A 26,625-nucleotide genomic window follows, 5' to 3' on the forward strand; every position below is an offset into this window, starting at 1 on the left:
CTTGTTGGAAGCTGTAGGTATGGACCGTAGCATTCAGGGTTTGAGGGCGGCCTTCTCTCGGTAGCTCGCGGCAACTAATCGGTTTCTCATCTAGTTCTCGGGTTGTAAGGTCTGAGCCCGTCTCGCATTTACACTGTTCAATCGCTTGTGTTGTGTTGCTCTTGGTTCGTTCCATGGTTGTTGTCTGTAGTATCTGTTGTTGTTTAATTTCCGCTACTAGTCCTTCTCTGTATCTTCTGTCAAAAACTTAAAATTGGTATAATATTTAACATTTTACTTAAAAAAAAAAAAGACATTTGGTGCATGCATTTTATTAAACTGTCAAATCCACAGCACTAATTTAAGCGTAAATTTAGCATCCTTAATTTTTGAAAATTTGTGTGAGATTAAAACCGTTGCTCAACCAATTCACATTTGAATATCAGACGAACCAGTTTGATCATGGTTGCATAAATTTTCGTTATTTATCTTCTAACGGGTCTAAAATGGACCCAAAATTTAAGCATAAACTGCAAAACTTAGGGCCATGATTAATGTTAACATAGCCACTGCCAAACGCGGAATTATTAAAAAAAAAACGTTGAACTTCAGATTCGGTAAGCATTTTACAATGCAATAAATACAAATTAATACATTGTTACAGTCTATTAGTCTTCGGTTTCTTTCCCCCTAGTCTGATTAGTTTCCATTTTCACCTTATTTTCTCCTTAAATGATTTTATTTGCGAGTCATTTAAATGACTTGGATTTCTCTAATTAGTATTTAATAATTTATAATGAATTAAATGAAATAATATTGTAAGAAGAAGATAAGTTTCCTCCCTCTCATAAATTATACATGCATGCCCCAAAGGTGTTATTAACCATCCTCTTATCGTAAGAAACTAGTAAATCAGAAAGAAGAATATAAAACAATCAGATTTTGTTCCAATGAGATTCTCTCTAGCACCAACTCTTCTTCTTCTTGTCCTTCTCCTCTTTTATCAACATCACTCTTCTTCAAACCTATATTCCAACACTCTATCCTCTTTCGTGGATGCTACATCACTCGCACTGTCTCCTTCACCGTTCTTATCCATGGATTTTAGCAGTCATTCATCAAACTTCACATTAATTCCGAGTGCTCAAAAGGTATATCTGGAATTGGACTCGTTTTTGTTATTATAATTCAAATGCCTTTTGGATTTATTTTAAAATTATATGATTTGTTGTGATAAGAAAGAAAAGACGAGGAATGGAATAGAGGAGGGTTTAGCGAAATCAAGAGCGGCCATACATGAGGCTGTGAGGTCGAAGAAATATGCATCGGAGAATGAAGAAACCTTTGTTCCTCATGGAGCCGTTTACAGAAACGCTTATGCATTTCATCAGTAAGTTTCATTCCTTTCTGTCTCCGTTTCTTCTTTTCTTTCCTCTCTCATTTTTTCCACTTTTAAAGTTCATTCCCAACCAAAAGTTTTCAAATATAATATTAGGAAATAATTAAAATATATTTTAAAAAATAGATTATGATTTATTATATTTGGTACTTTAACAGTTTAAATTTTAAATAATTGTCGTTTTACTCTTTTCATTTAATTTGTAGATTTTCAAATAATATGAAATCAGGTGTGTTCACAAGTGTTCAAAACTATTTCATTTTGAAACAATAACACCAAGAATTTCCATTTAATTAGACACATGTTTAGCTCCTTAATTAGTTCTCATTTGAACTTCAAAAGATAAATTCAAAGTGTTGGCGAAAAAAAAGAAGATAGGTTCAAAATTGACATTGCATTTGTAAACTGAAAATATGTAACAAATCCAGTTTACAAAAAAAATCATTTTTCTTACCAATTTGTTACCAAAATATTCATAAAGGTTGAATATGTTCTAGAGGAAAACGTACAAATTCGATTTTCTTGGTGTATTTATTTACTCGTTTGCTTTGGGAAACGAAGCGATTGGGTATCATTTGAATTCATCACCGTCGCTTAGATCTCCACATCTCGGTAGACTCGAGATTGATGTACATATAAGTATCCATACTAATAGTAATGGAGTAGATCTTATTTTGAAGTAAATACGCTTGTTTTCTTTTGTGCACACAAGTACAGGTAATGTATACAATAAAAACTAAAACTCCGATTCGAAAATGAAGGTTTCCCCAAATCCAAATGCAAATTAAACCTCTATAAATAATTACGTAAACATCATGCTCTTTAGTTAATAAATGTAAATTTATAGGCTAAGTGGTTAGTTTCATTTATATGGGTTTATTTCATGGTCTAATATTCCCTCCGCTCCTAAAAGATCCATATTCTAGTAAAAACTTTTGTTTCAAAAAGATATATATTTTATATTTTTAATGTAATTTTTGTTAACTAATAATGAGAAATTGTGAAGTTCAAGAATATTAATTGCATTTTTTAAAATTTTATTGGTTTAAAAATATAAGAAATATAAAATTACAAAAAACTATGCATTTATAACTAAATTTTAATATATTTTATTAAAAAGTGTGAAAATTTTAAAACATAGATCTTTTAAGAATGGAGGGAGTAGCATGTAGTCATTGTATCTGTGAAATACTATGCTCAGTCACAATAATCGGCGGCTAAGGAAACGTAGCACACACTTAAAGCCTACTTTGTGATTTGTAGTCACATCCCTCTGTTATTTTATAAAAAGATCTAAGTTAATCACTCAAAAGTACACATTTATTTACTTTCTGAGTTAACTATCTTAAACACACACATTTGTGAAAAATCCAGTTATTCCAATTTTGTTTGAATGCTAATTTGAGACAACAAATAAGTATTTGTTACTTAATAAATTTATATTTTCTACGAACTAGTACAGCCCAAACCAACTAAAACTTTCTTTATGAAATTGTGCAGAAGCCATATAGAGATGGAGAAGAAATTTAAAGTGTGGGTGTATAGAGAAGGAGAGATACCGTTAGTGCACATGGGTCCAATGAACAGCATCTATAGCATAGAAGGCCAGTTCATGGACGAGATCGAGAGAGCTATGAGCCCATTCGCGGCTAGCCACCCGGACGAGGCTCACACCTTCCTCATTCCCGTAAGCATCGCCAACGTCGTTCATTACTTATACCGGCCGCTCGTGACCTACTCCAGAAAACAACTTCACAATGTGTTTCTTGACTACGTCAATGTCGTGGCTCACAAGTATCCTTATTGGAATAGAAGCCACGGAGCCGACCATTTCTTCGTTTCTTGCCATGATTGGGTTCGTTTTCTTTCACTCTCTCTATTATTATAATTCACAAGTAACATTGAGCTATTATTCTCACACTATAGGTTAAGATTATGCATGAATAATAATTTGGAAATGTGATAGAAATGTGGCATTATATTTTGTTAGTAATGAATGATTATTATAACGTAACACTTGTAAGATGTCTTGCAGGCACCAGACGTCTCAGGATCGAACCCTGAAATGTTGAAAAACATGATAAGAGTCCTATGCAACGCCAACACATCAGAAGGTTTCATGCCCCAACGAGATGTCTCAATCCCGGAGATCAACATCCCCGGGGGCCACCTAGGCCCACCTCACTTATCCAGCTCTTCCGGCCATGACCGGCCCATCCTTGCTTTCTTCGCAGGCGGCTCACACGGTTACATCCGCAAGATTCTACTAAAGCACTGGAAAGACAAAGACGAGGAGGTCCAAGTCCACGAGTATTTACCCAAAAACCAAGACTACTTCAAACTCATGTCCAAGGCAAGGTTCTGTCTCTGTCCTAGCGGCTACGAAGTGGCTAGCCCTAGGATCGTTGCATCCATTAACTTAGGCTGCGTCCCAGTCATCATCTCTGATCACTACGCATTGCCCTTCTCAGACGTTCTTGATTGGAGTAAGTTCACCATTCATATCCCTTCTGAGAAGATCCCGGAGATTAAAACCATACTAAAGAACGTGTCAGGGAGACGCTACTTGGTGTTGCAGAGAAGAGTCTTGCAGGTACAGAGACATTTCGTTATCAATAGACCGTCTCAACCGTTTGACATGCTTAGGATGCTTTTTCACTCCGTCTGGTTGAGAAGGCTAAACATTGGGTTGCATTTGTGATTTTACATACTCTGTTTTTTTTTAAGATTCTTTAGGGATTAAATATTGGTATACAACGAAAAGGTAAACATTTAAATTACAAATAGACTGTTATTTAAATATGATTTTTCTAAATGTAGGTGGTATTAAATTTGTTATTTGATAAATTACTTCAAAATTCATTGTTATTGAAAAAAATAAGCTGTAAATTTTATAATGGCTCTAGTGATTTTAGAGTATTTTAATGCAGCTTAAAAATAATATTGATGGTTTTAGAGATTTTGAAATGGTTTAACTACAACTAAAATAAATTCTCAATTTATCTAAAATCATCTTAAAACTTATTGAAAATCAAATTACTTGAATAACTAGACTGAATACAACACCAAAAGTAGCTACAACAATAACCAAACCGTTTATATGTAATGTAATGTAATGAATATTGTTTGAATCACTCTTACAAGTCACAAGCTAAGATTTTCATAACTGAACTTCGACCACATGTAATCTCTTGGCCTCTGAAGGCATCTTGTCCAACACAAAAGTGACCAAACCAGATGAGACGTCATACTCAAACGCGATCTCACTTGACTCAACAACGCATCTACTAGGCTTAACCGATGAGTAAGCTCCGAACTTACCACATCCTTTAACTTCCATCACCACTTTCATCTTCTCACCATCATATCTAAGTCCCTCGACAGCTCCTCCCGAGTTGTACATGTTCACAAGGCCAAGCGGAGCAAACGAGACACCATCCGTAGTAGCCAGATGATTAATAGGACTCACAGTGAAGATCTCATGCTCACGGATCTTCAATGAGATCGGGAGAGAGGCGTTGTATGGCATAACGCTGAGTTCGCCTCTGCTCTGAGAGTAAACAGCACAGTCTCCATTCCAGGTCGCTGGATCGGTGGAGGCTTCGGATATCAAATGCACATCACGACCACGAATGGAGCCAGTGATGCAATCAGTTTTCATCTGGTGGAATATGTTTTTTCTCTTTGTGCTACTCCAAGCAGCTCCTTGGCAGTTATACACGCCAAGGACTCCAGTGTACTTGTTCATGTTCCATATCTTTAACAAGCTGAAACCAAACAATGCACAAGTAAGAAAATAAGCAACACAGACTACTTATCTTTATAAGCCAATCTGCTTATTACCTGACACCATCTCGAGCAGGATCTGTGAACAAACAATCACGAGTTGGTCTACCAGGCAATCTAGCACGAAGGATGGATCCATCAGGCAACACAAGCTTTCTTAAAAGATCGAAGTTGTGCTTTCCAGGAGCATCACTATTAATGAAGAACAGAGAGAGACAAACAAATAAGTAAACAGTGTTGAGTTTGCAATCACTAATGGATTTTTGAGAGATCTGTTACCTAACGTAGATAGGTCCACCACTAATGGCCCTAGCGGAGGCATGATACTCTGCAGCAGGGTGCATGGAGTGGAACATGTCCCAGTCAGGCAGCATAAACTCTCCCAAGAACACACTGTTGTATGCAACCGAGGCAATGTGGATGGTGTGAGACACCGGATCACGTGGGTAGAAATCATCTGATGCTCTAATCACAGCTGCTTGCTTGGAGCTGCATCACCACCGATCAAATTAAAAAAAAAAATAATACTCTCTCTGTTTTTAATATTTATGTTTTAGAATAAATTTTGTGTTTCCTGATTATGTAATGTTTTCATTTTCAGTGCGAAATATATAAGTTTTTATATTATATAACAAATTGTTTTATACAGTTTGCTTTATGAGAATAATTGATGATATTTTTAAATAGAAAATGTAAAAAGATTATTAATTTTTGTGCACAATTCTAATGCATAGTCATCTATTACAAAACGGAAGGAGTAAAAGATAATGCGAAGACTTACCAGTAGAGAGCATCTGTGTTATGGCTCATACAAGCAATGCAACCATTGTCAGGGAAGTTCTTAGCAACAGAGGAATCAAGAGCCTGATGATACTGACGCGTTAACTCGACCCGACCACCTAACCCACCACCCAAAGTCTCCAATATACACTGCACGTCCACTTTCACACCGTCCACACCAGCAGCAGCCAAGTAACTATGAAGCTCATTGTAGAATCTATACACGTTCTTGGGGTTAACCAAACCCAACCCTTGAACCGCCATAACATCAGTCTTCCACGTCGGTTCGTTCTCCACCACACCTTTTGACACCATCGGATACTTCATTGAAGACCCGTATTCCTCCCCGGGTCGTACCCCGCCCCAGTAACCCGTTATCGCATGCCACACGTAAACGTACTTCAGACCGTGTTTGTTTTTAGCTATGTCGGCTATGTTCTTGATCCCCTGTTTTGGATCGTCCTTGTTCTTGAACTTTGCGTTCTCTTCGATCTCGGTTAACCGGAAAACCGGGTTCTCAACCGGGTTGTCGTCGTTCTCGACGGACTGCCAACCGTCGTCGATGATGACGAACTTTGGCGGCGTATCTCCGGCGGTGAGAGACTTAAGCCCTTCTTCGACGCCTTCTTGAGTAACGTCCTGGTAAAACGCGTCCCAAGTGCACCACCCGAAGTAGTCGACGATCCCCGGGAGCTTCTTCTCGTGACGTTGACGGAAACTCTTGAGATGCAACTTAACGGCGTGGATAGCGTCCGTTATCGTCTGAAACGGATCAGTGCCGGCGTGAATATATAAAGAGTGAGTAAACGACGACGTTTTAGTGTCGGAGTCGCCGCTCTCCAAACAGAGCTCCACCTCGTCGTTAACGTTTCCTTGTAGACACGAACGGAACGAGCCTTCTATTAACGGCAAGAAGACGGTGTAGAGTTTCTGGTTGGTTTCGTCGCCGTCAACGCCGTCAGGCTCCAGGTGGGACCCACTGTTTGATTCGGTTAATAGGAACTGCGTCTCTAGAGGAATATCACGCCCCAGTTGGCCCATTCTCTGGGCCATCCACCAGAGCTTGAACCGGAAACAAGACATGAACCGGGAATCGTGAAGCTTACCGATCGGTACGATGTGGTTACTCTGTTCTGTGTCGAATACAGCTCCGAGGAAGACTCCTTCGACCGGCCCGGCCTCTGATGCTGACGTCGTGATGACATTGTCCGGTAAACCGGTTAGAATCGTACGGTTTTTGATGATTAGATTCCCGTCGGAGATTCGAACCGCCGGTTTAATCGTCATCTCTTCTTCCTTTTCTCTGTAACTCCTCTTCAACGGCGAAGCTGCCTCGCTTCTCTGTAACATCAGACGAATTAAAATATTCAATTTTTAAGAAAACAAAAGAGTTTCTATAATCAGAGATAGATCCAGAGGTCTAAATGGATCAGATCTAAAGAGAAACGGTACCTTATACGAACAGGAATGGAATCGTCGAGAAGGTGAAGAACAATGCCTGCGATATCCAAGACATGGAGTATCAAGAACGAGGCTGTTAGACGTGGAATCTAACTATTGAATATAAGAGAGAATGAAGAAGATGCAATACCAGAAGACAGATGAAGCTGTGATGAGAGAATGCGAGCTCGAGGTTTTGATTTCAATTGAAGATAAGAAGAAGAAGAGAAACGATATGTGAGAGAGTGAAACAGAGGATGAACCCTTTTTATACTGTTAATTCCATTGAAACATCCTTGTGATGCCATTGTTTTCTTTCTCTCTCTCTCTCTTTTCTTCGTTGCCGCTGAGTTTTTTTTTACAAGTTTCTCTCAGTCTTTAACTATTTATCCGATTCCACCGTATTTTAATTATTTTTTTTTTTTATTAAATAGGTAATACTCCTTTAACACGCATCTTTTGATTTCTTTTTGTATCGTGCAAGACGTATATTAATTGTATTTGCTTTTGTAAATCACAGTATTGATTATTCAACATGTTTCAGGTGATTAAAAGATTAAAAGTAACTAAGATTAAAAGTTAGATTCTGTAAGAACAAATAACTAAGATTAAAAGTTAGATTTGTCCGTTGACAAGTTAAAATCAAGTATTAGGTTGCCACGTAGGATATATGCTGTAACATCCGGTTTAAAGAAGTTCCAATTGGTCCGCATGTTGACGAAACTCGAGAGAGATTCAAAGATTTTTTAAGGGCTTTAAGATATCTTTGCACGACCGTCGTACGTGTCATCGTGTCAGCAGGTTATCAATATATTATCACGAGATAAATCTAATTTTCTTTAACTAAAAGTCTAAAAATAGATAGATGTTTGTTGACAAAAAAAGAAGCAAGAAAAAAACAGAAAAAGAGGTTTACTTGTAAAGAGTTTGCCGATGGATACTTTAAGGCAAAATCGCATTTTAAACATCGAAAGTGTCACTTTCTGGCATTTTAAACACATAAATTTTTTGACTAGAACTTTAAATATTCAAAGTAAGATTTTTATCATAATAAACCTCCAACGACGTTTTCCTGTTCATAGGCAACCGATACTGTTCATTTTACAGGTTAAAATGATGACGTATCGGTTTCTTTTTTTCCTTAAAAATAAAAAATAAAATAAAAATACATAAAAATTCGAATGAAATTTTAAAAAAAATTATAAAAAATTCAAAACAAAATTTAAAAAATTTTAAAAAATTAAAATTCAAAAAACATAAAAATTAAAATTAAAATTTTAAACTTAAAAATAAAACAAAATATTAAAAATTCAAAAATAAGATCTGAAATTAAAATGTCAAATTTAAAAACGAAAATAAAATTTAAAAAATTCTAAAAATTCTAAAAATTCTAAAATAAGATCTAAAATATTTAAAAAATAATAATTTAAATTTATTCTTTATTTATTTGTATTTATATATTTATAGCATAAAAGTCTTTTGCATCTTCAATGAAACATTTTGGTCATTTTCTTTCTTAGAAAATATTTTTGGGACAAAACTCAAAATAATCTATTTGAGAGAATTATTAGCCATGCATGTGGCCACCATCAGTTAACATGGAGTGAAATTGGCGGCTCCCCGAGATGCTTTCTGCGAAGTGTACTTAGGCGTTAGTCGGGCTATGTAAGGTGTCTGGATATCCGGATTATCAAAAAAAATTTTTTTGATGGTAGCAAGTTTTGATATAGTGTTTTTGATGGTGACAAGTTTTGATATCATTATAAGTGACAGTCACTTTCATTGGATGGAATTTTAAAATAAATATAATTTTTTTGGTTAAATATTTATAATTTTAATTTTTTAAGTTTGAAGTTTTAATTTTAGATCTTATTTTATAATTTTTAGAATTTTAGAATTTTATTTTCTTTTTTAAAAATTTGACATTTTAATTTTAGATCTTATTTTAAAAATTTAAAAATTTTATTTTATTTTTGAATTTGAAATTTTAATTTTTATGTTTTTTGAATTTTTAGATTTTTTTAAAATTTTGTTTTGAATTTTTTCTAATTTCATTTGAATTTTTCTGTATTTTTTTATTTTTATTTTTAAAAGAAACCGACACGTCATTATTTTGACCTATAAAATGAACAGTACCGGTCGTCTATGAACAAAAAAACGTCTTTTGAAGTTTATTATGATAAAATGTCACTTTGAAGGTTTAAAGTACTATTAAAAAAACTTCAATGTTTAAAGTGGTAGAAAATTACGCTCTCAGTGTCTATTCTAATGGATTTCAGCATTTAACATTGTAAAAAATGAGATTAGTATAAATCGAATGAGTTTATAGAAAGATATCAACACAAGTGGCTCAATTATCTTCGGCTGTTCAACTTGCTTCAACAATCTCGATGTTGTGCGGTCGTGTGGGCCCCCAAAGTTCCATGATATTATAGAAATTAGAAAATGTCATTCTATTCATTTAATAAGAGAGAGAGCACTACACGAAAAATAATAATTTTGTTATAAAAAGAACTGGTATTTTATTGTTTCGCAGGAATTTAAATAACAGTGAAATTTATATCCGTAGAATTTTTAACACTGATAGAGAAAGTTTATTAAAGAGAGAAGAGAAAGTTGAGGTGCGATTACAAATGAACGAAAACGTTCGTATATATAGAAAGAAATTTACTGTGCAAATAATGCAGCGGGCCCCACATCTTTATATTTTCAACAATTGCGGTGGCTGCTGCTTTTTTCTTTGACTTTCGTAACACTCCCCCTTGGGGGCCGGTGTCACTATCCGCTCTCGCTTAACGTCTTTGTTGCCTCGTTAAAAACCTTTCCAGGAAAACCCAATGGGAAAAACCATAGTAAGGTAAAAAGAGTACAACTACATAAGCTCCCCCTCGAATGAACAGTCATAGATCCTTCTGATGGCGCATCCCAATGTTATGGATGTGTTTTCTAAATACCGAGGTAGGGAGTGATTTTGTGAAGAGGTCGGCTGCATTGTCGCATGATCGAACATATCTTACTTCAATCTCTTTATTCTTCTCGATCTCTTGAGTGTATGAGAAGAACTTCGGAGGTATATGTTTGGTTCTATCGCTTTTGATATATCCTTCCTTCGTTTGAGCAACACATGCCGCGTTATCTTCATATAGAATAGTTGGCTCCGTATTTTCGTTAATCCCACTGCTTGAACAGATGTGTCGGCTTATTGATCTTAGCCATACACATTCTCTACTTGCTTCATGGAGTGCAATGATCTCAGCGTGATTTGAAGAAGTAGCAACAAGTGTCTGCTTCTGAGAACGCCAAGATATGGCGGTGCCTCCAATTGTAAAAACATATCATGTCTGGGATCGAGCTTTGTGTGGATCTGACAAATAACCTGCATCTTCAAAACCAATCATTTGACCTTTTGAACTTTTAGGATAAAACAAGCCTAAATCAGTTGTTCCTTGAAGGTAACGAAAGACATGTTTAATTCCATTCCAATGTCTTCGCGTAGGAGATGAACTGAATCTCGCTAAAAGATTAATGGCAAAAGATATGTCAGGTCGAGTACAATTTGCAAGATACATAAGAGCTCCAATTGCACTTAAGTATGGAGTTTCAGGACCAAGTATTTTTTCATTTTCCTCAGATGGTCGAAACAGATCATTTTCAACATTAAGTGATCTAACGACCATCGGGGTGCTAAGAGGAGTTGCTTTATCCATGTTAAAGCGTTTCAATACTCGTTTGGTATATGTAGACTGGTGTACAAATATACCCTTTCGAGAATGCTCAATTTGTAATCCTAGACAATATTTTGTCTGCCCGAGATCTTTCATCTCAAATTCTCCTTTCAGATAGTTTGATGCCTTTTGGATTTCGTTTTGAGTTCCAATAATATTAAGATCATCAACGTACACCGCGATTATCACAAATCCGGATGTTGTTTTCTTTATGAAAACACAAGGGCATATAGGATCATTCGTGTATCCTTCTTTTGTTAAGTGTTCGCTGAGACGATTATACCACATTCGTCCAGATTGTTTTAACCCATATAATGATCTTTGCAATTTTATTGCACATAACTCTTTAGGTTTGGAACTTAACGTTTCTGGCATTTTAAATCCATCTGGGATTCTCATATAGATATCAGTATCTAATGATCCATATAAATATGCCGTAACGACATCCATGAGACGCATTTCTAAATTTTCATTGGCCGCTAGGCTCATCAGGAATCTAAATGTGATTGCGTCCATGACAGGAGAATAAGTTTCCTCATAATCAATTCCTGGCCTTTGAGAGAAACCTTGGGCTACGAGACGAGCTTTGTATCTTGTAATCTCGTTTTTCTCATTTCTTTTTTGGACAAACACCCATTTGTACCCAACTGGTTTTACATCTTTGGGTGTGAGCACAATAGGTCCGAATACATTTCGTTTGTTAAGCGAATCTAATTCGACTTGAATTGCATCTTTCCATTTTATCCAGTCATGTCTCTTTTGACATTCATATACAGACTTTGGTTCTGGATCTTCGTTTTCTTCATTTATTTCCTTTGCTAAAAGGTATGAGAAAACGTCATCAATATCATCCATCTCATTTCGTTTCCATATCTTTCCATTATGGATGTAATTGATAGAAATCTCATGATTTCCTTCAGATTCAAGATGCTTTATATTGTCATTAGATTCACAATTTTCTTCGTCCAAAATATTTTCTGTTATTTTGGGAGTATCATGCTTTTCACATTCTTTACGTTTTCTAGGAAGTTTATCCTTTGAACCAATAGGTCTACCGCGCTTTAAACGTGTTCCTGATTCACGTGTATCAACTGCCGTTCCACCATTTTGTGGTATTTCAATACGAGCAGGAGTATTTGCAGCGGGTATATGTGATTTAGTTACCATTTTGGTATCAGCAAATGCATCAGGTAGCTGATTTGCTATATTTTGTAAATGCATGATACGTCGAACTTCTAGTTCTGACTGTTTCGTAGGTGGATCAAGGTGTAATAACGATGGTACACTTTTGATCTCTTTTCCTACTTGTTTATTGTCTCCCCCTAGAGTTGGGAATTCTTTCTCATTGAAATGACAATCGGCAAATCGTGCCGTAAACACATCACCAGTTTGTGGTTCTAGGTATCTTATTATTGATGGAGAATCATAGCCAATATATATTCCCAACCGTCTTTGCGGTCCCATCTTTGTACGTTGTGGTGGTGCTATTGGAATATAAACCGCACAACCAAAGATTTTTAGATGAGAGATATTTGGTTCTTTTCCAAATGCTAACTGTAATGGGGAATATCTATGGTATGCACTTGGTCTTATCTGAATTAGTGCTTCTGCATGCAAAATAGCATGTCCCCATACAGAGGTTGGGAGTTTTAATCTCATGATCAATGGCCTTGCAATTAGTTGCAGACGTTTAATTAATGATTCTGCCAAACCATTTTGTGTATGAACATGAGCAACAAAATGCTCTACTTCAATCCATGATACCATACAATAATCATTAAAAGCTTGGGATGTGAATTCACCAGCGTTATCTAATCTAACTCTTTTAATTGGATAATCTGAGAACTGTGCTCTTAATTTGATTATCTGAGTTAGAAATCTCGCAAATGCCATATTTCGAGATGATAACAAACAAACATGTGACCATCTACTCGATGCATCGATTAATACCATAAAGTAGTAGAATGGTCCACACGGTGGATGTATTGGTCCACAAATATCACCTTGGATTCTTTCCAAAAACTTTGGTGATTCTTTGTCAACTTTGGTTGGTGATGGTCTTATGATTAATTTCCCAAGAGCACACGCATCACATGTCATTTTATTACTTTGGTATAAATCTTGGGTTTTTATTGAATGACCATGTGAGCTTTCAATGATTTTTCGCATCATTGTAGTGCCTGGATGACCAAGGCGATCATGCCATAATGTAACATCTTCTGGATTTCTTTTTATCACAAGATGTGATTCTATAGCATCAATATAAGTGTGATGCAATCCAGAAGGAAGTTCTGGAAATTTTTCCAGTACAAGGCCTTTGCCTGATTTTTCAGAAGTTATATACAAATACTTCTTTCCATTCTCAGTTGCAGACTGAGTGTTATACCCTTGACGGTATATATCTTTGAAACTCAGCAAATTTCTCTTAGAATTTGGAGAATATAAGGCATTATCTATGGAAAACTTTGTTCCATTAGGCAACATAAAGTTCGCTTTGCCAATTCCTTTGATCAGGTCTGTAGGACCTGATATTGTGTTTATAGTCATTTTTACTGACTTTAAAGTAGAGAAATATCTCTTATCCTTCAGTATAGTGTGCGTTGTGCCACTATCTGGTATGCAAACTTCTCTACCAATTTGTTTAGTTGTTGTTCCATTTGCTTTCTTATCCATTTCTGTAACACACAGTTAATATCAATAAAGAAAATAAACTTTCATAAGTAAACATATTATGCATCAATAACAAGTACACAATAATTATACATTAGATATTTTGAAATACAACATTATATTGAAAGTGAAATACATAATATTTTATGGCATCACTAGGCATTATTAAGCTTGATCAGTACAAGCACTTCAATTATTTTGATGAGTGGCCTCGTCGAAATCTCCCATAAAGTCAGAGGATTCGAGGTATGTCGATGTTGTACCCACAAGGTGTTCATTGAGATTTACTTCCTTTGCCTTGCCTTTAATAGATTCTTGGTAAAATTGGCATAGGTGCCGAGGAGTTCGACATACTTGAGACCAGTGTCCCTTCGATCCACATCTGTAACAGACGTTCTCATTTTTATGAGTAGGGTTTTCTTGGGTTTCTTTTCCTTTTACCCGATCAGATCGATTCCATGTGTTGGATCCCCTTCCTCTTGGGTTGTTACTCCTTTCATGGTTGCGGTTAAATCAATAACCACGACCACGACCAAAACCACGATTGTGACCACGGCCACGACCACGCCCACGATAGGAATAATTTTCTTTTTCCGGATTTTTTATATCCGTTGCATTTACCTCAGGAAATGCTTTGGTTCCCGTGGGTCGGGCATTGTGGTTTTTAATGAGGAGTTCATTATTTCTCTCCGCTATTATAAGCGCCACAGCGAGTTAAGAGAACCTCGTATACCCACAATTTCTATATTGTTCTTGTAGAACATAATAATTTTTGTGGAACGTTTGGTAAGTTTTTTCGAGCATTTCTGCTTCCGAGACTGGCTTACCGCAATAATCTAATTGCGCCGCTATTCTCAATATAGCGGAATTGTACGTTTCCACTTTTTCAAAATCTTGAAATCGTAGATTTTTCCACTCATCGAGTGCATGGGGGAGAGTAATTTTCTTTTGGTTATCAAACCTCTCCTTCAGAGCTTTCCAAAGATCTAAGGGATCTTTGGTTCTCGCATAATCATGCGTAAGATTTTCATCTAGATGCCTTCTCAGAAATATCACGGTCTTAGCCTTTTCATGAGAGGTTGATATATTGCCGTCTTTTATTGTTCCGAGTATTTCCTCGGAATCTAGATGAAGCTCCATATTTGTAACCCATGCCGTGTAGTTTGTCCCAGTTACTTCCAATGCCAGAAACTGAAGTTTCTCGATTTTTACCATTTGAATTTCGAATCGCAGAGTGATCGTGCTGATAACGTGTTATAAAAAGAACTGGTATTTTATTGTTTCGCATGAATTTAAATAGGAGCAAAATTTATACCCGTAGAATTTTTAACACTGATAGAGAAAGTTTATTAAAGAGAGAAGAGAAGGTTGAGGTGCGATTACAAATGAACGAAAACGTTCGTATATATAGAAAGAAATTTACTGTGCAAATAGTGTAGCGGACCCTACATCTTTATATTTTCAACAATTGCGGTGGCTGCCGGTTTTTTTTTTTGACTTTCGTAACAAATTTGATGTTTCTTTCTTCTGTATTTATTTGTTTGCAACTGATGTATGACATATATAAAATACAGAAAATGAAGTATTCGGCGATGCATGATTCGCTTGCAACGAATGATTTGCTCAGACAGTGATTAGGAAAGCAAATCAACTAGTGTTTTTTTTTATGAGAAAAGAAGTTAGATAATTGTCCCAATTGGACCCAATGGGTTTACACACCCTCATGGCCTCATGCATGAGTTGGCGGATAAGAGACTGCCAGAAACTACTATTATCTTATAGGTAAGTTTACTCGAATATACAATATTTTAAGACAATTGATTAAAACCATACAAATCTTTTTTTTATTACTGGATTTTTTATAAATACCAAGCGTGCCTTTTTTTACGTTATGAGAAAAAACGTATTTACAAGAATGTCATTACTTTTTAATGCCACGTAATCAAAAATCTGGCACCACGTAGGAATTCGGTTCTGTGTTTTCATTAAGTCAGCCGTAAAGAGCTATATACGTCGTTACGGCTGAGTTATTGCTACGTTGCGGCTGAATTAAACAACGCGACTGACTTAAGAGAAAACGGCTGACTTAAGAACATAAATCAGCCGTTAGTTACGGCTGATTTACAGAAATCTGGCTGATTTATGGGATTACGGCTGATTTACAGAAATCTGGCTGATTTATGGGATAACGACTGACTTACGTACACAAGATACGACTGACTTATACATCGGCGGTTTGATTTCTGTAAAATTTGGCTGAGTTGTAGTTAAGACACGGCTGAGTTATGTTTCCACGGTTGAGTTAATGAACATCGACTGACTGAGTTATTAAATTTACGGCCGACTTATGAGATGTTGTTACGGCTGAGTTATATTAAATCAGCCGTCATTGGATGAATTAATAGTAAACTCAACTTATCTACGGCTGACTTATTAGCGAAAAATTAATTACTAGAATATCATTTGTTTGACGGCTGATTTATTTGACGATATGGCTGACTTAAGATTTTTCATCCTAATTACAGCTGATTTATTAGCGAAAGATTAATTACTGAAATAGTATCCACGTTTCAGCTGACTTACATTGTACATGAGGGCTGATTTATTTAGGCTGAGTTATATATTCGTTTGGCGGCTGACTAACTGATTTTCCATGTCATCTGCCATGTCATCAATTCGGATTTGTCATGTCATCACTAATGTTACAACAATAAAATAAGGGTCTATGTTATTCTTCATTCTTCATCTTCTTTGTCTATCTTCTTCAACTTATTCTTTATCTTTATCTGAGATCTTATGGTTCAGGTAATTATTGTTTCCGCAACTGGGTCCGAAAACATAGATTTTTTAAAATTGAAAATCTGAGACAGATCTACTACAGTCGTCATCGTTTTCGATGATGATCGGTTAAAGAAGAAGCTTCCTCTCCTCCAGTTTCATGTATGGCGGTCCTATATCCTGCGGCTCCCTCTCTCATTGGATTCGTCGTCTTGCAGAAGAAAAAAGACTCAAAGAGAGAGATGAAGAAGCTAAGTCCCGTAAATTGTAAGAAAAGAAGAGAGTTGAATAAAAAAAGTAAGAAAATGAGCGAAGACGAAGAAGATGATGAATTTGAAAGCTGAGTTTTATGTTTGATGACTCAGATGGTGCGTCATCTGAATATGATAACTTTAGTTCATACATTAAGTCTCCAACACATACGTTATGGCTGAATTATCCTTACGTTACGGCTGAGTTATGCATACGTTACGGCTGAGTTTATAATTTTTATAACTTTAAAATTTTAGGGTTTGAAGTTCAAATTTAAGAAAAGATTAAAGTTTTAATATTTTTTTCAAATGATTAACTTTATAATTCTATAGTTTAGGATTTGAGGTTCAAATTTAGAAAAATATTAAAGTTTTAATATTGTGTTCAGAGTTGAAGGAATGAGTTTGTTCCAGCCCAAAATACGAAACGTCGCAAAACAAATTACACTTGACGGCTGAGTTATAGGACGGATGGCTTATACCATTCAGATACGTTACGGCTGAGTTATGCATACTTTACAGCTGAGTTATGCATACGTTACGGCTAAGTTATAATCAAATTACGGCTGAGTTATGCATACGTTACGACTGAGTTTATAATTTTTATAACTTTATAGTTCTATAATTTTGGGTTTGAGGTTAAAATTTAAGAAAAGATTAAAGTTTTAATATTGTGTTCAAAAAATAAACTTTATAATTTTTATAACTTTATAGTTCTATAGTTTAGATTTTGAGGTTTAAATTAAAGAAAATATTAAAGTTTTAATATTGTATTCAGAGTTGAAGGAATGATTTTTTCCCGCCCAAATTTTTTTTTCCCGCCCAAAATACGAAACGTCGCGAAACATATTACATTTAACGGCTGAGTTATAGGAAAGTTACGATTGGTTTATACCATTCAGATACGTTACGGCTGAATTATGCACACGTACAGCTGAGTTATACATACGTTACAGCTGAGTTTAATTATAAACCAACCCTAATGTATAACCTAGAAACAAAAAAGCTTGCAGCCGTGTCGACAAAATCTAAACCTAACTAAACTACCGCGTGTTTCTTCCATATCACGAGAGCCGGGAGGTCATTATTGTCTTCTTCCTTCGCCACCGCAGTCTCGTTACCACGAGAGCTCTGATGTCTTCAAGCCACACAACGGTTTTGTTATCTCCTCCACCATCAAGCTCATATGCCTTATCCACCTTCTAGCAACAAGAACAAATTCAAAACACAAAGAAAGAGCGAAAGAGATTGAAAGAGAGAGAGGTGACCAGTGTGGTGACAAGCGTGGTAGTGGCGACTACGGTGAAGGTGGAGACCGGCAAAAATGGATCTGAGAAACAGAAACAAGGACGACATCGGCAAGTATATATGGCGACGAGCTCAATATCCGTGACGACGGCGAAGACCAGTCTCCTTCGACACTTTTTTTTTCTATGACAATCTTCTTTTCTTCTTTGACGTTTCTTCTTCTCTCACTTCTAAGATTTACAAACCAAATATACTAAGGCATAAGAAATGAATGATAATGTATGAATCTCTCTTGTTTACAAGACAGAAAGTGAGAGAGATGAAGAAGATCTGGAACTGTAAAGAACTCCCGAAGGAAAGAGAAGAGGAGAATGAGACGTCAAATAGAAGAGAGAAAGTGAAGAAAAAGTGCACTTTAAACCATTAGATCAAAACTAATCAAAGGGTCAAGAATTGTAATCCTTGTACTAAAAAATCTAACCAATGAGAAAGAAGTTAGAAGATAACCACTAGATGGATTTGTAGCCCTTAGATTAAAACAATCAATGGTTAATGTTTTAATTTTGGTGGTTAAAATTATATTTTATATTAAAGTATATTTTTTGATGAAACTTTAAATTTTAAAACTTGGATTTTATGATTATATGTTGATTTTTTGATGTATGGTTTAAATATGAAGTTTAAAGTTTAGGGTATATAACTGAGTGAGTTTAGGGTTTGGTATATAGTGTTTTGGGTTTCGATTTAAGATTTAAGATTATATTTTTAAATAACAAAAATATTAGAGTCTTAACATTTGTAGTTAGAATTTATGGTAGATGATTAATTAATTTTTTTTAAAAGTTTGAAGTTTAATGTTTATGGTATAGGTCAAAGTATGTGGTTCAGGGTTTAGGGTTAAAGGTTCGAAATAGATATGGTTTGAGATAATGTTTTGAAAATATTTAACTTTATAATTTTATATTTAATATTTAATATTTGTAGTTTAAATTTTAAAACATTATAAAATCTTATTATTTTATATTGAAAATATTAAACCCTTAGATTAAAATCAATCAATGGTCATGAAAAAAACAATATAATTTGTAATTTTAGTTCTTTTCAATTTTTTTTTAAAAATGCTTAAATTTAAAAAATGTAGTTACGGGTTTAAATCAAAATTTAAAATGGAACTTTAAATTAAAGATTATTATTTTTTAAATGATTAAAATTTGAGTTTAACTCTAAACTATAAACGTAAACTTTAAACCTAAACCTTAAACTTTAAATAATAATAAAAATATTAGATTTAATGTTCAAAGATAAACTTTAAATTTTTATAACTTTATAATTCTATAGTTTATGATTTGAGGTTTATATTTAAGAAAAGATTAAAGTTAGAGTCTTGTAAGTCAGAATTGTATAAGTGATTGTAAGAGAACATATATCTCAAGATCAAGTTAAAGTCTCAACTTGAAGCTTAAGAAACTATACACATTCAGTTGATTTATATTCACTTGATATTGATAAGATGATCTTCAATATAACTTCTTAAAGTACTTGAATTCAGTTTTCCGATTTTAGGGTATATTTGAGGTATTGCTGATTTATATAAACGATACGGTTGAGTTATCTAAATGATACGGCTGAGTTATCTAAACATTTTTTGATTTTAGGGTATGTTTGAGGTATGGCTGAGTTATGTAAACGACACAGCTGGGATATATAAATGACACGGCTGAGTAGTGTAAACATAGCATAAATCAAATACACAATACATGGGTGAGTTATGTTTTTTACATAGAAAACCAAAAATACAGGCTTTCTGCACCATTCTGGTATTCATCCATGTATCCAAGCTTCAATGAACTCCTCTGTGTCGTCTCTGCTGAATCTGTCACTTCTTTTCATCTCCTTCATTTTCTTTTTGTTCAATTTTCTCTTCCACTCAGATCTGAAAAAAAATTAGATTATCCAAATATGGGTATGAAATCACAAACAAACTTAATTAAATACATCCCACAATTGTCGATCTGGATGTTTTTTGGAATGTATTTGTCTTTTCTCCTCGGAATGCACACTTCTTATAGCTAGGTTTTCGGAGATTGGCGGAAAGTAACTCAGTCACAACTGCATATATAAACCAAACTGCATATATAAACCAGCCGTAAAAGAAAAGTAATTCAGCCACAACATAAATTAAAACTCAGCCACAAACTCGAAAAACGCAGCAGAGAAGATGATTTCGGGCGATTACAGCGAAAAATATTTCGTAAAAACGATTGGAGACGACGATTTCGGGGAAGATGATATTAGAGAAGACAAGACAGAGAGTTAGTTCGAGGAAGACGGAGTAAACACAATGTCGATGACGATTTCAGGGAAGAGGCGGTTAGGGTTCCTTTAGTTCTTTGACGAAGTTGTGCTGTGTTGTTGTGTTTTTTTATAACGTTATGTAATTAAAGGGATGATTGATTGTTCTCTATTACTGATGTGGATATTTAATTAGTGATGTGGATTTATTGTTTAAAAATAATTTCAATTAAAAAAAACTAATCAAATGCCCTTATTGTCATTTATTAAGGGTATCCAAACACTATAGTAATTTTTAAAAGATGTATAACACTCTATTAATAAACCAATTTTTCTTATACATTCTAGTAATTTTTTCTATCTTAAATGCATAAAAAGTTTACATAAATATCTTTAACCTATCAAGAGAGAGAAACAGAAATGATTAAAACAAATGAAAGCAGTAAACATCAATCACTGGCAAAGAGTGTTAAAGGATCTAGCTAGTAGGATATGAAGCATCCGAAGTCCCCCAAAGAATAAGAGGATTAACTTAGCCTAAAACCTAATCACATTATACAGCTTAAATTCCCACTAACTAAATAATGGTCATCAACACATTATATTAATCCCTACATGTGATCCGAGAACATTCTAACACAGAAGCTAGTTATATATTTTCAACAAACAAAAAAGGTCGTTAAGAAACAAAAAGTCTCTGTAACGACCCGGTTTCTCTAAACCAGATTTAGAAATTTGTTTGGTTAATTATTCTCTAAACCAAACCATTTGAAATAAACCAAAGAGATATATAAGTCGTATACATCTCCATCTTTGACGAAACCTAGCCGCACACCTCCAATTAAACCATTGTTCACCTCCAAAAATCTGATGCACCGCGATGCCACCACCGGCTCTCCCCGTTGTCTTGGAGCTATCACGCCATGTCAGAGAGAGAGAGCCTCGTCATCACTGGTCAAACGTCTCACGTGTTGTTGTCTCGCATCGAACTCGAGAGATGTATATATGACGTGAGGAGGAGGCGCACAAAGACGGAGCCACCGTCTCACCACCGCCGCACCGATCAGATCCACACTGTTGTTAGTCGCAAGCCATTGGAGGAGGCAGTCATGTCTCCAGAGAGTCGTGATAGCCAGAGATCGTACCAGCCACCGTCATCAACCGTTATCTAGCTAAGTGTTGCCTCCTTTGTTACTTGTGCCACAAGTAACGTATATACCACAAACCTTAAACGTGTCTTTGCATGTGTTTAGGTGTAGTGAATCTTATGCCAACCTGGAGTTAGTTGCCCATCATTTTAAAATAAGGCGTACAAAGATTTATGGAACAAGTTTCGCTCGACACCATGATTAGGTTGGAATCTTTTAAAGTGATGTTAGGCGAGATCGTTCCCGAGCTTTTGATGAGCTATATCCAATATTTGCTAAGGTGAGGATCTTTTCTCGAATTCCTCTTACACGGCTTAGGACCTTGAATAAGTATAATTTATTTCTAATGTGTTTCCGTCTACGTGAAATCGAGTCTGTTATTGCTTGTTTAGTTTTTAGGTTCTTTGCTTAAACCGGAACTAGGGTGTTAGAGGATTCAACAATGATTGTTTCATTTAAAATTGGTAAATAAAAATAGTTCTTTTATTAGGAGTTATGTGATTGTTTGAGACGGATACAGAGACAGACTTCTGTATGCCGGATTGTGTGGAGGTTACGACCAGCTATAGTCGACCGGTTGACGCGTAACCCAGGAGGTCGATAAATCGTCTACGGGCGTGTGTTACCGAGCACTTGTTCGGTGTGTGTATGAACCGAGCACCTTTTCGGTAGTGTTTTGGCCTGTTAGTGGGCAGCGAGTGTGCACCTCGCTAGGACTGTTGTGTGATCTTTGGGTACTTTAGGTACCGTGTTTGCAACGTGTTAAGATTAAATTATATTTATTCGGAGTGCTCTGTCCGGGTCCATGGACTTCGGGTTTAGTATCCCATACCTCACTGAGTGACTTCCCCGTTACTCACCCCTCATTTGCCCCTTGCAGGTGAGACAGATGAGTATATGATATTTGGACGGATTTGGTGCTACTGGACTTTTTATTCGGATTTTTATTTGGGCTTTGGGTGAGTGTAATTGGGTATATGGGCTTTAATTATACGAGATATTGTTGGTGGCCCGCTGTTCTCCGGATTGGAGGTGACGGGTGTCAGTCTCCGTAAGAATAAAACCGGATTGTAACTCAACAAGGAATCATTAGTTTTAACACAAAAGCAACTAGTTTTAAACGTTGAAGCATACAACACAACCAATCACATAGAGTTCATAAGCAAGCAACACACATATAAGCTTAAGTAAAAAAAGTAGGATAGAGAGTATATATGTGGCTCGAGACTGAAGGGACACACAATTATAAAGACAATTTAAAGGACCAGAGATAGATAGTAGATTGGTCATGAGATTTACTAATCTCAAATATGATCAATCGATGACCAAAGACATAATCTTTTCCTGAAGATTTGGCTGAATCGGCTGAACTCTATATCCAAATTGCGCATCATGATCTCTCATCATCATTCCTCTTGCGTTGCTAGCTATTTCCATCTCTTGCTGTTGCTGCAATTTCCAAACCATATCCATATATCTCAAGCACACATTAACATACCAATATATAGTTTCAAACCAAATCAAGGGCTTAATGAATAAATGACTATCATTTATATATACCAGCTGGAAACTGAGTTGCCGATTCTCCTCTACCATCATTTTCTCCTGCCCACAAATTTTTTTGATATAAACATCAATATATATATTTAAACCAGAAAGCTCGATAGTAAAGTACAAAATCGGTTATATATGGTCACATTTCTCCTTTTTGTCATAAGGTACTCCATCTGTGCCAAGCAGACCAAGTTAAGAGTTAATTGTGGATTTTGATTTATATATTTTTATATAGATTAATGTGCATGCGTATGAATGTATACATGCCTGGTGGTCTCGGACTTTGTCGAGGCCATGTTCAACGGCGTGCTCTACGGCCATCAGGTTTTTTAAGTTGAGAGACTGTATATCTTCTCCTTTCAAATGCCTGTATTGATCACAGTTTTTATGCATTTTATCATTCATGCTGATATTTCAAAGATTTTTTTTTATTTAGCTGTTTTATAAATACTTATGTAAATATATAAAAATATTATTTTTTAAAATATATGAAAATATGTAGGGTGGAGATTGACCTGAGCTCCAGTTGTAAGCTATCATTCTCCTTTTTGATCTTATCAATCTCATTGCTGAGGTTCTGGACACCAAATAATGACAAAACACTAAACATAAATATATGTCTCACAAAATTATTGAAGAAATCTGGTTATTCATGAGAAGCCTTTCATGTTTTATGCACAACATATATATAGTGAGTGATATCATATATGTAAAAAGTATACACATACATACACATACACATACACATAACAATAACTTAAATGGTAGCCGTTCGTAAAAAAAAAAAAAAAACTTAAATGGTATACAACCCTCTGTATGCTGCTTATTTTATAAAGATATATTCAATTTGTTGGAACTAAGCTTATGATTGTCAGAACTAATTAATAATATTTGGAGTAAAATCAGTCGTTTTAAAGAGTAATTAAAGAGTATTTCCCAGTTTTCAATCACACATGTAAAATCAGTAAACTGTTCAGACATTAGTATTTATATCACATCCCAAATTTCCTCTCGCTAACCTCACACCTTAAAATGGAATCACTCACAGATCTAACTAGCTCTCTCTAAGATTTTGTCTTGGTTGTTTCAAAACACAGTTGGTGAATACATTTAGATATATTCTCTACAATATATTCAAGATCCTACAAATTAAGCATGAATAAAATAAAAACAATGGAAAGAAGAGAATAACTTCCATGTTTCGTGGCTCCATGTCTTGTTGAGTACAAGAGAATCAATAAAGAGGCTGGAAGGCTAGACACACAAAGAAAACTTTGTAGATCTGCATTTAGGGTTCGAGAGGTTTTCCTTTTTGACATGTTTTGGGAAAATAAAATTAAATAACCCCGTTTCATGATATTTAGCACAGAATATCTGTGGTTAAAAAAAAACACAGAATATTTGTTCTTTTTTTTTTTTTTTTTGTAACTGACTTCACAGAATATTTGTTCTTGAGACAAAAACACTAAAGTAGATCTGTATCTAGGGTTGAAAATTCATGGGTTTCCTGACATGTTTTCGGCAAAGAAATTGAAAACCCATGATTCTGGCATATAATATTTTTGAGACTAAGAAACTTTAGATTATATAAAAAGAGAGTTAGTACCTCATGCTTAGCATCCCATAGTTTCTTGCCAGATAACTTCTGGTATTGGTCCAACATAGCACCAAGATCCATGGAAGGACAACAATAATCAGTCATCTTACCATTACTTGCGAAGACTATGAGAGCAACTTTTGCATCACACAGAACTGTGATCTCTTTCGCCTTCTTAACCAACCCATTCCTCCTCTTTGAGAACGTCACAACTCTGTTGTTTACGTTCTCTATCCTCTTTATCTCTATCTTCCCTCTTCCCATCTTTCTCTCTCTAGCTCTCTTTTCTCTGTTTTAGGGTTTGCTATGAGAAATTGTTAAGATATGGAGGCGAGTATATGTGGTTTATATGGAGAAGAAAAGGAGGAGCATTGGTCTAAAAGGAACATTGGTGAGAGAGAGAGAGAGAACGTGTTTCATTAATCCATAGGTGAAGTGAGACTTTGACAGTTTGAGATGGAAAACAAAGCTACTTTCGTGATGGCAAGTAATGGAAGGCTTGTTTTTGTGGTTCTCTTATCACACTTAGTCGCATAGCCAACTCTATTCTCCCTCCTATTTACACTAGCACGAAATAAAACTTTGAAGTAACGCAAAAATCAAGTAGAAACATAATTAGTTAATTTGCTTAACACTCTTTGCCTGTGATTGATGTTTATTGCTTTCATCTGATTTGATCATATCTGTCTCTCTCTCTCTTGATAGGTTAAACTGCTGTTTCTAACCTCTGGTCTCTTCCTTATATGTATTTTTCCGATGCACTGAAGATGGAGATTTTTTTTTTAGCAAAAAATAAAAGAAACAAATTTTTTCAAAGACCAATTTTCATATAAATCACTTTGCAGAAAATATCCATTTTTAGGTAGCAAAAAAAATTAAACAGAAGCGAGATAATTGTTGCAATTTGTAGTCTTGTAGATTTAAAGTCAAGAGCTCAGAAGAAATTATAACTACTTCTTTCACAGGTTCTTACTTTGGTCATTCCAAGACTTGCTATTACAAGAACTCTATGTCCATATATAGGTCTTATCGAATATTGTAGCTACACTATATTAATCAAACATATTAAATTATCGAAATATGAAGATATCTTCTTCTTTTTTTTTTTTTGAAACATCGAAATATGAAGATATCATGTTGACAAAGAAGCCATGTTCGAAACTACGCTAGGCGCTAGTCGGACGGTGAGTCCGGGCCTAGCGCGAGTTACCAAAAAATCGGGGATTAAGCGGGATATACGCGGGGATTAGTTTTTTATTATTTTTTAATTATAAAAATATGTATATATATAAATATATGTGAATTATGCATGTAAGAACATCGTAGTCCAGTGGTTCGGTTGGAATTGTTAGGTGCGAGAGGTGATGGGTTCGAATTATATGCAGTGTGTGTTTTTTTTTTCCATTTAAATTAGCGCGATTTAGGACAAAAATTTTAAAAGATCACTTAACTTGTCCCACATCGGTAATATAGGAGTAGGAGAAGTCTTCAAGTCACTTATAAATACATGTTAAGGTCTTAGATTTTAATTTGTTAAGTGGGCTTCTAACATGGCTAAACTTTAAAAATACAGTCCAAACTTTTGTTTGATAATAATCGGATTTCAAAACCGATTAATCGGATTTTGACCGATTAGTCGGATTTTGACCGATTAAATGGTAGTCCGATTTACTGCACCGGTTTGGTCATAGTCGGGGAGGTGGGGTTGCGCGGAGCGCCTAGTCGGCCGATTAATCGGCTAGGCGCCCGCGTTTTTGAACAAGGCAAAGAAGAGTGAGTGAAATAAATTGATTTGAAGTTAAATCAAGATTGATAAGAAAGAAACAACAAGAGTAAAGAAGCACTGAAATTACCAAAGACTTTGCTATAACCATTGGAAGTTATCATGCTTAAATTATTAAGGGAAAAATGTCATTGCTTGTCGAAGAAAAGTTTATGGTTTTCTGATTCACGTCAATCGGATACGTGTCAAGGTCTT

At 35.3% G+C, this 26,625-nt stretch overlaps 3 protein-coding genes and 1 long non-coding RNA gene across 6 annotated transcripts; 2 read left to right on the forward strand and 2 right to left on the reverse strand.

Moving 5' to 3' along the window:
- Positions 1–1,180: 1,180 nt before the first annotated feature.
- LOC106442250 (probable glycosyltransferase At5g20260) lies at positions 1,181–4,159 on the forward strand. The gene is made up of 2 exons (XM_048767420.1): positions 1,181–3,233; positions 3,414–4,159. The coding sequence occupies exons 1-2, from the start codon at positions 2,865–2,867 to the stop codon at positions 4,077–4,079; spliced, it is 1,035 nt and encodes a 344-aa protein (XP_048623377.1). The 5' UTR covers positions 1,181–2,864; the 3' UTR covers positions 4,080–4,159.
- Positions 4,160–4,387: 228 nt separating this feature from the next.
- On the reverse strand, positions 4,388–7,769 carry LOC106439490 (probable galactinol--sucrose galactosyltransferase 6). 2 transcript variants are annotated; one of them, XM_013880942.3, is made up of 6 exons: positions 7,536–7,769; positions 7,397–7,458; positions 5,946–7,285; positions 5,444–5,653; positions 5,222–5,356; positions 4,388–5,145 (listed from the first exon to the last, which is right to left on the reverse strand). In XM_013880942.3, exons 1-6 carry the CDS (start codon positions 7,690–7,692, stop codon positions 4,539–4,541), a joined length of 2,511 nt encoding a protein of 836 aa, XP_013736396.2. In that variant the 5' UTR covers positions 7,693–7,769; the 3' UTR covers positions 4,388–4,538. The 2 variants fall into 2 exon arrangements, with proteins under 2 accessions (XP_013736396.2, XP_013736395.2); XM_013880941.3 differs by having other exon boundaries at positions 7,397–7,442; positions 7,536–7,750.
- A 12,022-nt stretch (positions 7,770–19,791) lies between these two features.
- Positions 19,792–22,617, forward strand: LOC111210003. Its single transcript, XR_002661392.2, has 2 exons — positions 19,792–21,776; positions 22,377–22,617. It is a non-coding gene; the product is annotated as an uncharacterized LOC111210003 (long non-coding RNA).
- A 57-nt stretch (positions 22,618–22,674) lies between these two features.
- On the reverse strand, positions 22,675–25,012 carry LOC106439488 (floral homeotic protein PISTILLATA-like). Of its 2 annotated transcripts, none has more exons than XM_048767421.1 (6): positions 24,657–25,012; positions 23,566–23,627; positions 23,318–23,456; positions 23,194–23,223; positions 23,057–23,101; positions 22,675–22,945 (listed from the first exon to the last, which is right to left on the reverse strand). In XM_048767421.1, the coding sequence occupies exons 1-6, from the start codon at positions 24,909–24,911 to the stop codon at positions 22,811–22,813; spliced, it is 666 nt and encodes a 221-aa protein (XP_048623378.1). In that variant the 5' UTR covers positions 24,912–25,012; the 3' UTR covers positions 22,675–22,810. The 2 variants fall into 2 exon arrangements, with proteins under 2 accessions (XP_048623378.1, XP_013736393.1); XM_013880939.3 differs by having other exon boundaries at positions 23,318–23,417; positions 24,657–25,001.
- Between the last annotated feature and the right edge of the window lie 1,613 nt (positions 25,013–26,625).

This window comes from Brassica napus, chromosome C9, assembly GCF_020379485.1.
Source record: "Brassica napus cultivar Da-Ae chromosome C9, Da-Ae, whole genome shotgun sequence".
Taxonomy (NCBI): domain Eukaryota; kingdom Viridiplantae; phylum Streptophyta; class Magnoliopsida; order Brassicales; family Brassicaceae; genus Brassica; species Brassica napus.

Excerpts from the sequence above, each read along its gene's own strand:
- LOC106442250 (XM_048767420.1), top strand. The coding sequence starts at position 2,865 with ATGAAATTGTGCAGAAGCCATATAGAGATGGAGAAGAAATTTAAAGTG. Across the intron at positions 3,234-3,413 it reads TCGTTTCTTGCCATGATTGG|GCACCAGACGTCTCAGGATC; the intron begins GTTCGTTTTCTT and ends GATGTCTTGCAG.
- LOC106439490 (XM_013880942.3), bottom strand. The coding sequence starts at position 7,692 with ATGGCATCACAAGGATGTTTCAATGGAATTAACAGTATAAAAAGGGTT. Across the intron at positions 7,286-7,396 it reads TCCATTCCTGTTCGTATAAG|AGAAGCGAGGCAGCTTCGCC; the intron begins GTACCGTTTCTC and ends CTGATGTTACAG. Across the intron at positions 5,357-5,443 it reads GGTGGACCTATCTACGTTAG|TGATGCTCCTGGAAAGCACA; the intron begins GTAACAGATCTC and ends CTTCATTAATAG.
- LOC106439488 (XM_048767421.1), bottom strand. The coding sequence starts at position 24,911 with ATGGGAAGAGGGAAGATAGAGATAAAGAGGATAGAGAACGTAAACAAC. Across the intron at positions 23,457-23,565 it reads AGCTTACAACTGGAGCTCAG|CATGAATGATAAAATGCATA; the intron begins GTCAATCTCCAC and ends TTGAAATATCAG. Across the intron at positions 23,224-23,317 it reads ACAAAGTCCGAGACCACCAG|ATGGAGTACCTTATGACAAA; the intron begins GCATGTATACAT and ends TGCTTGGCACAG.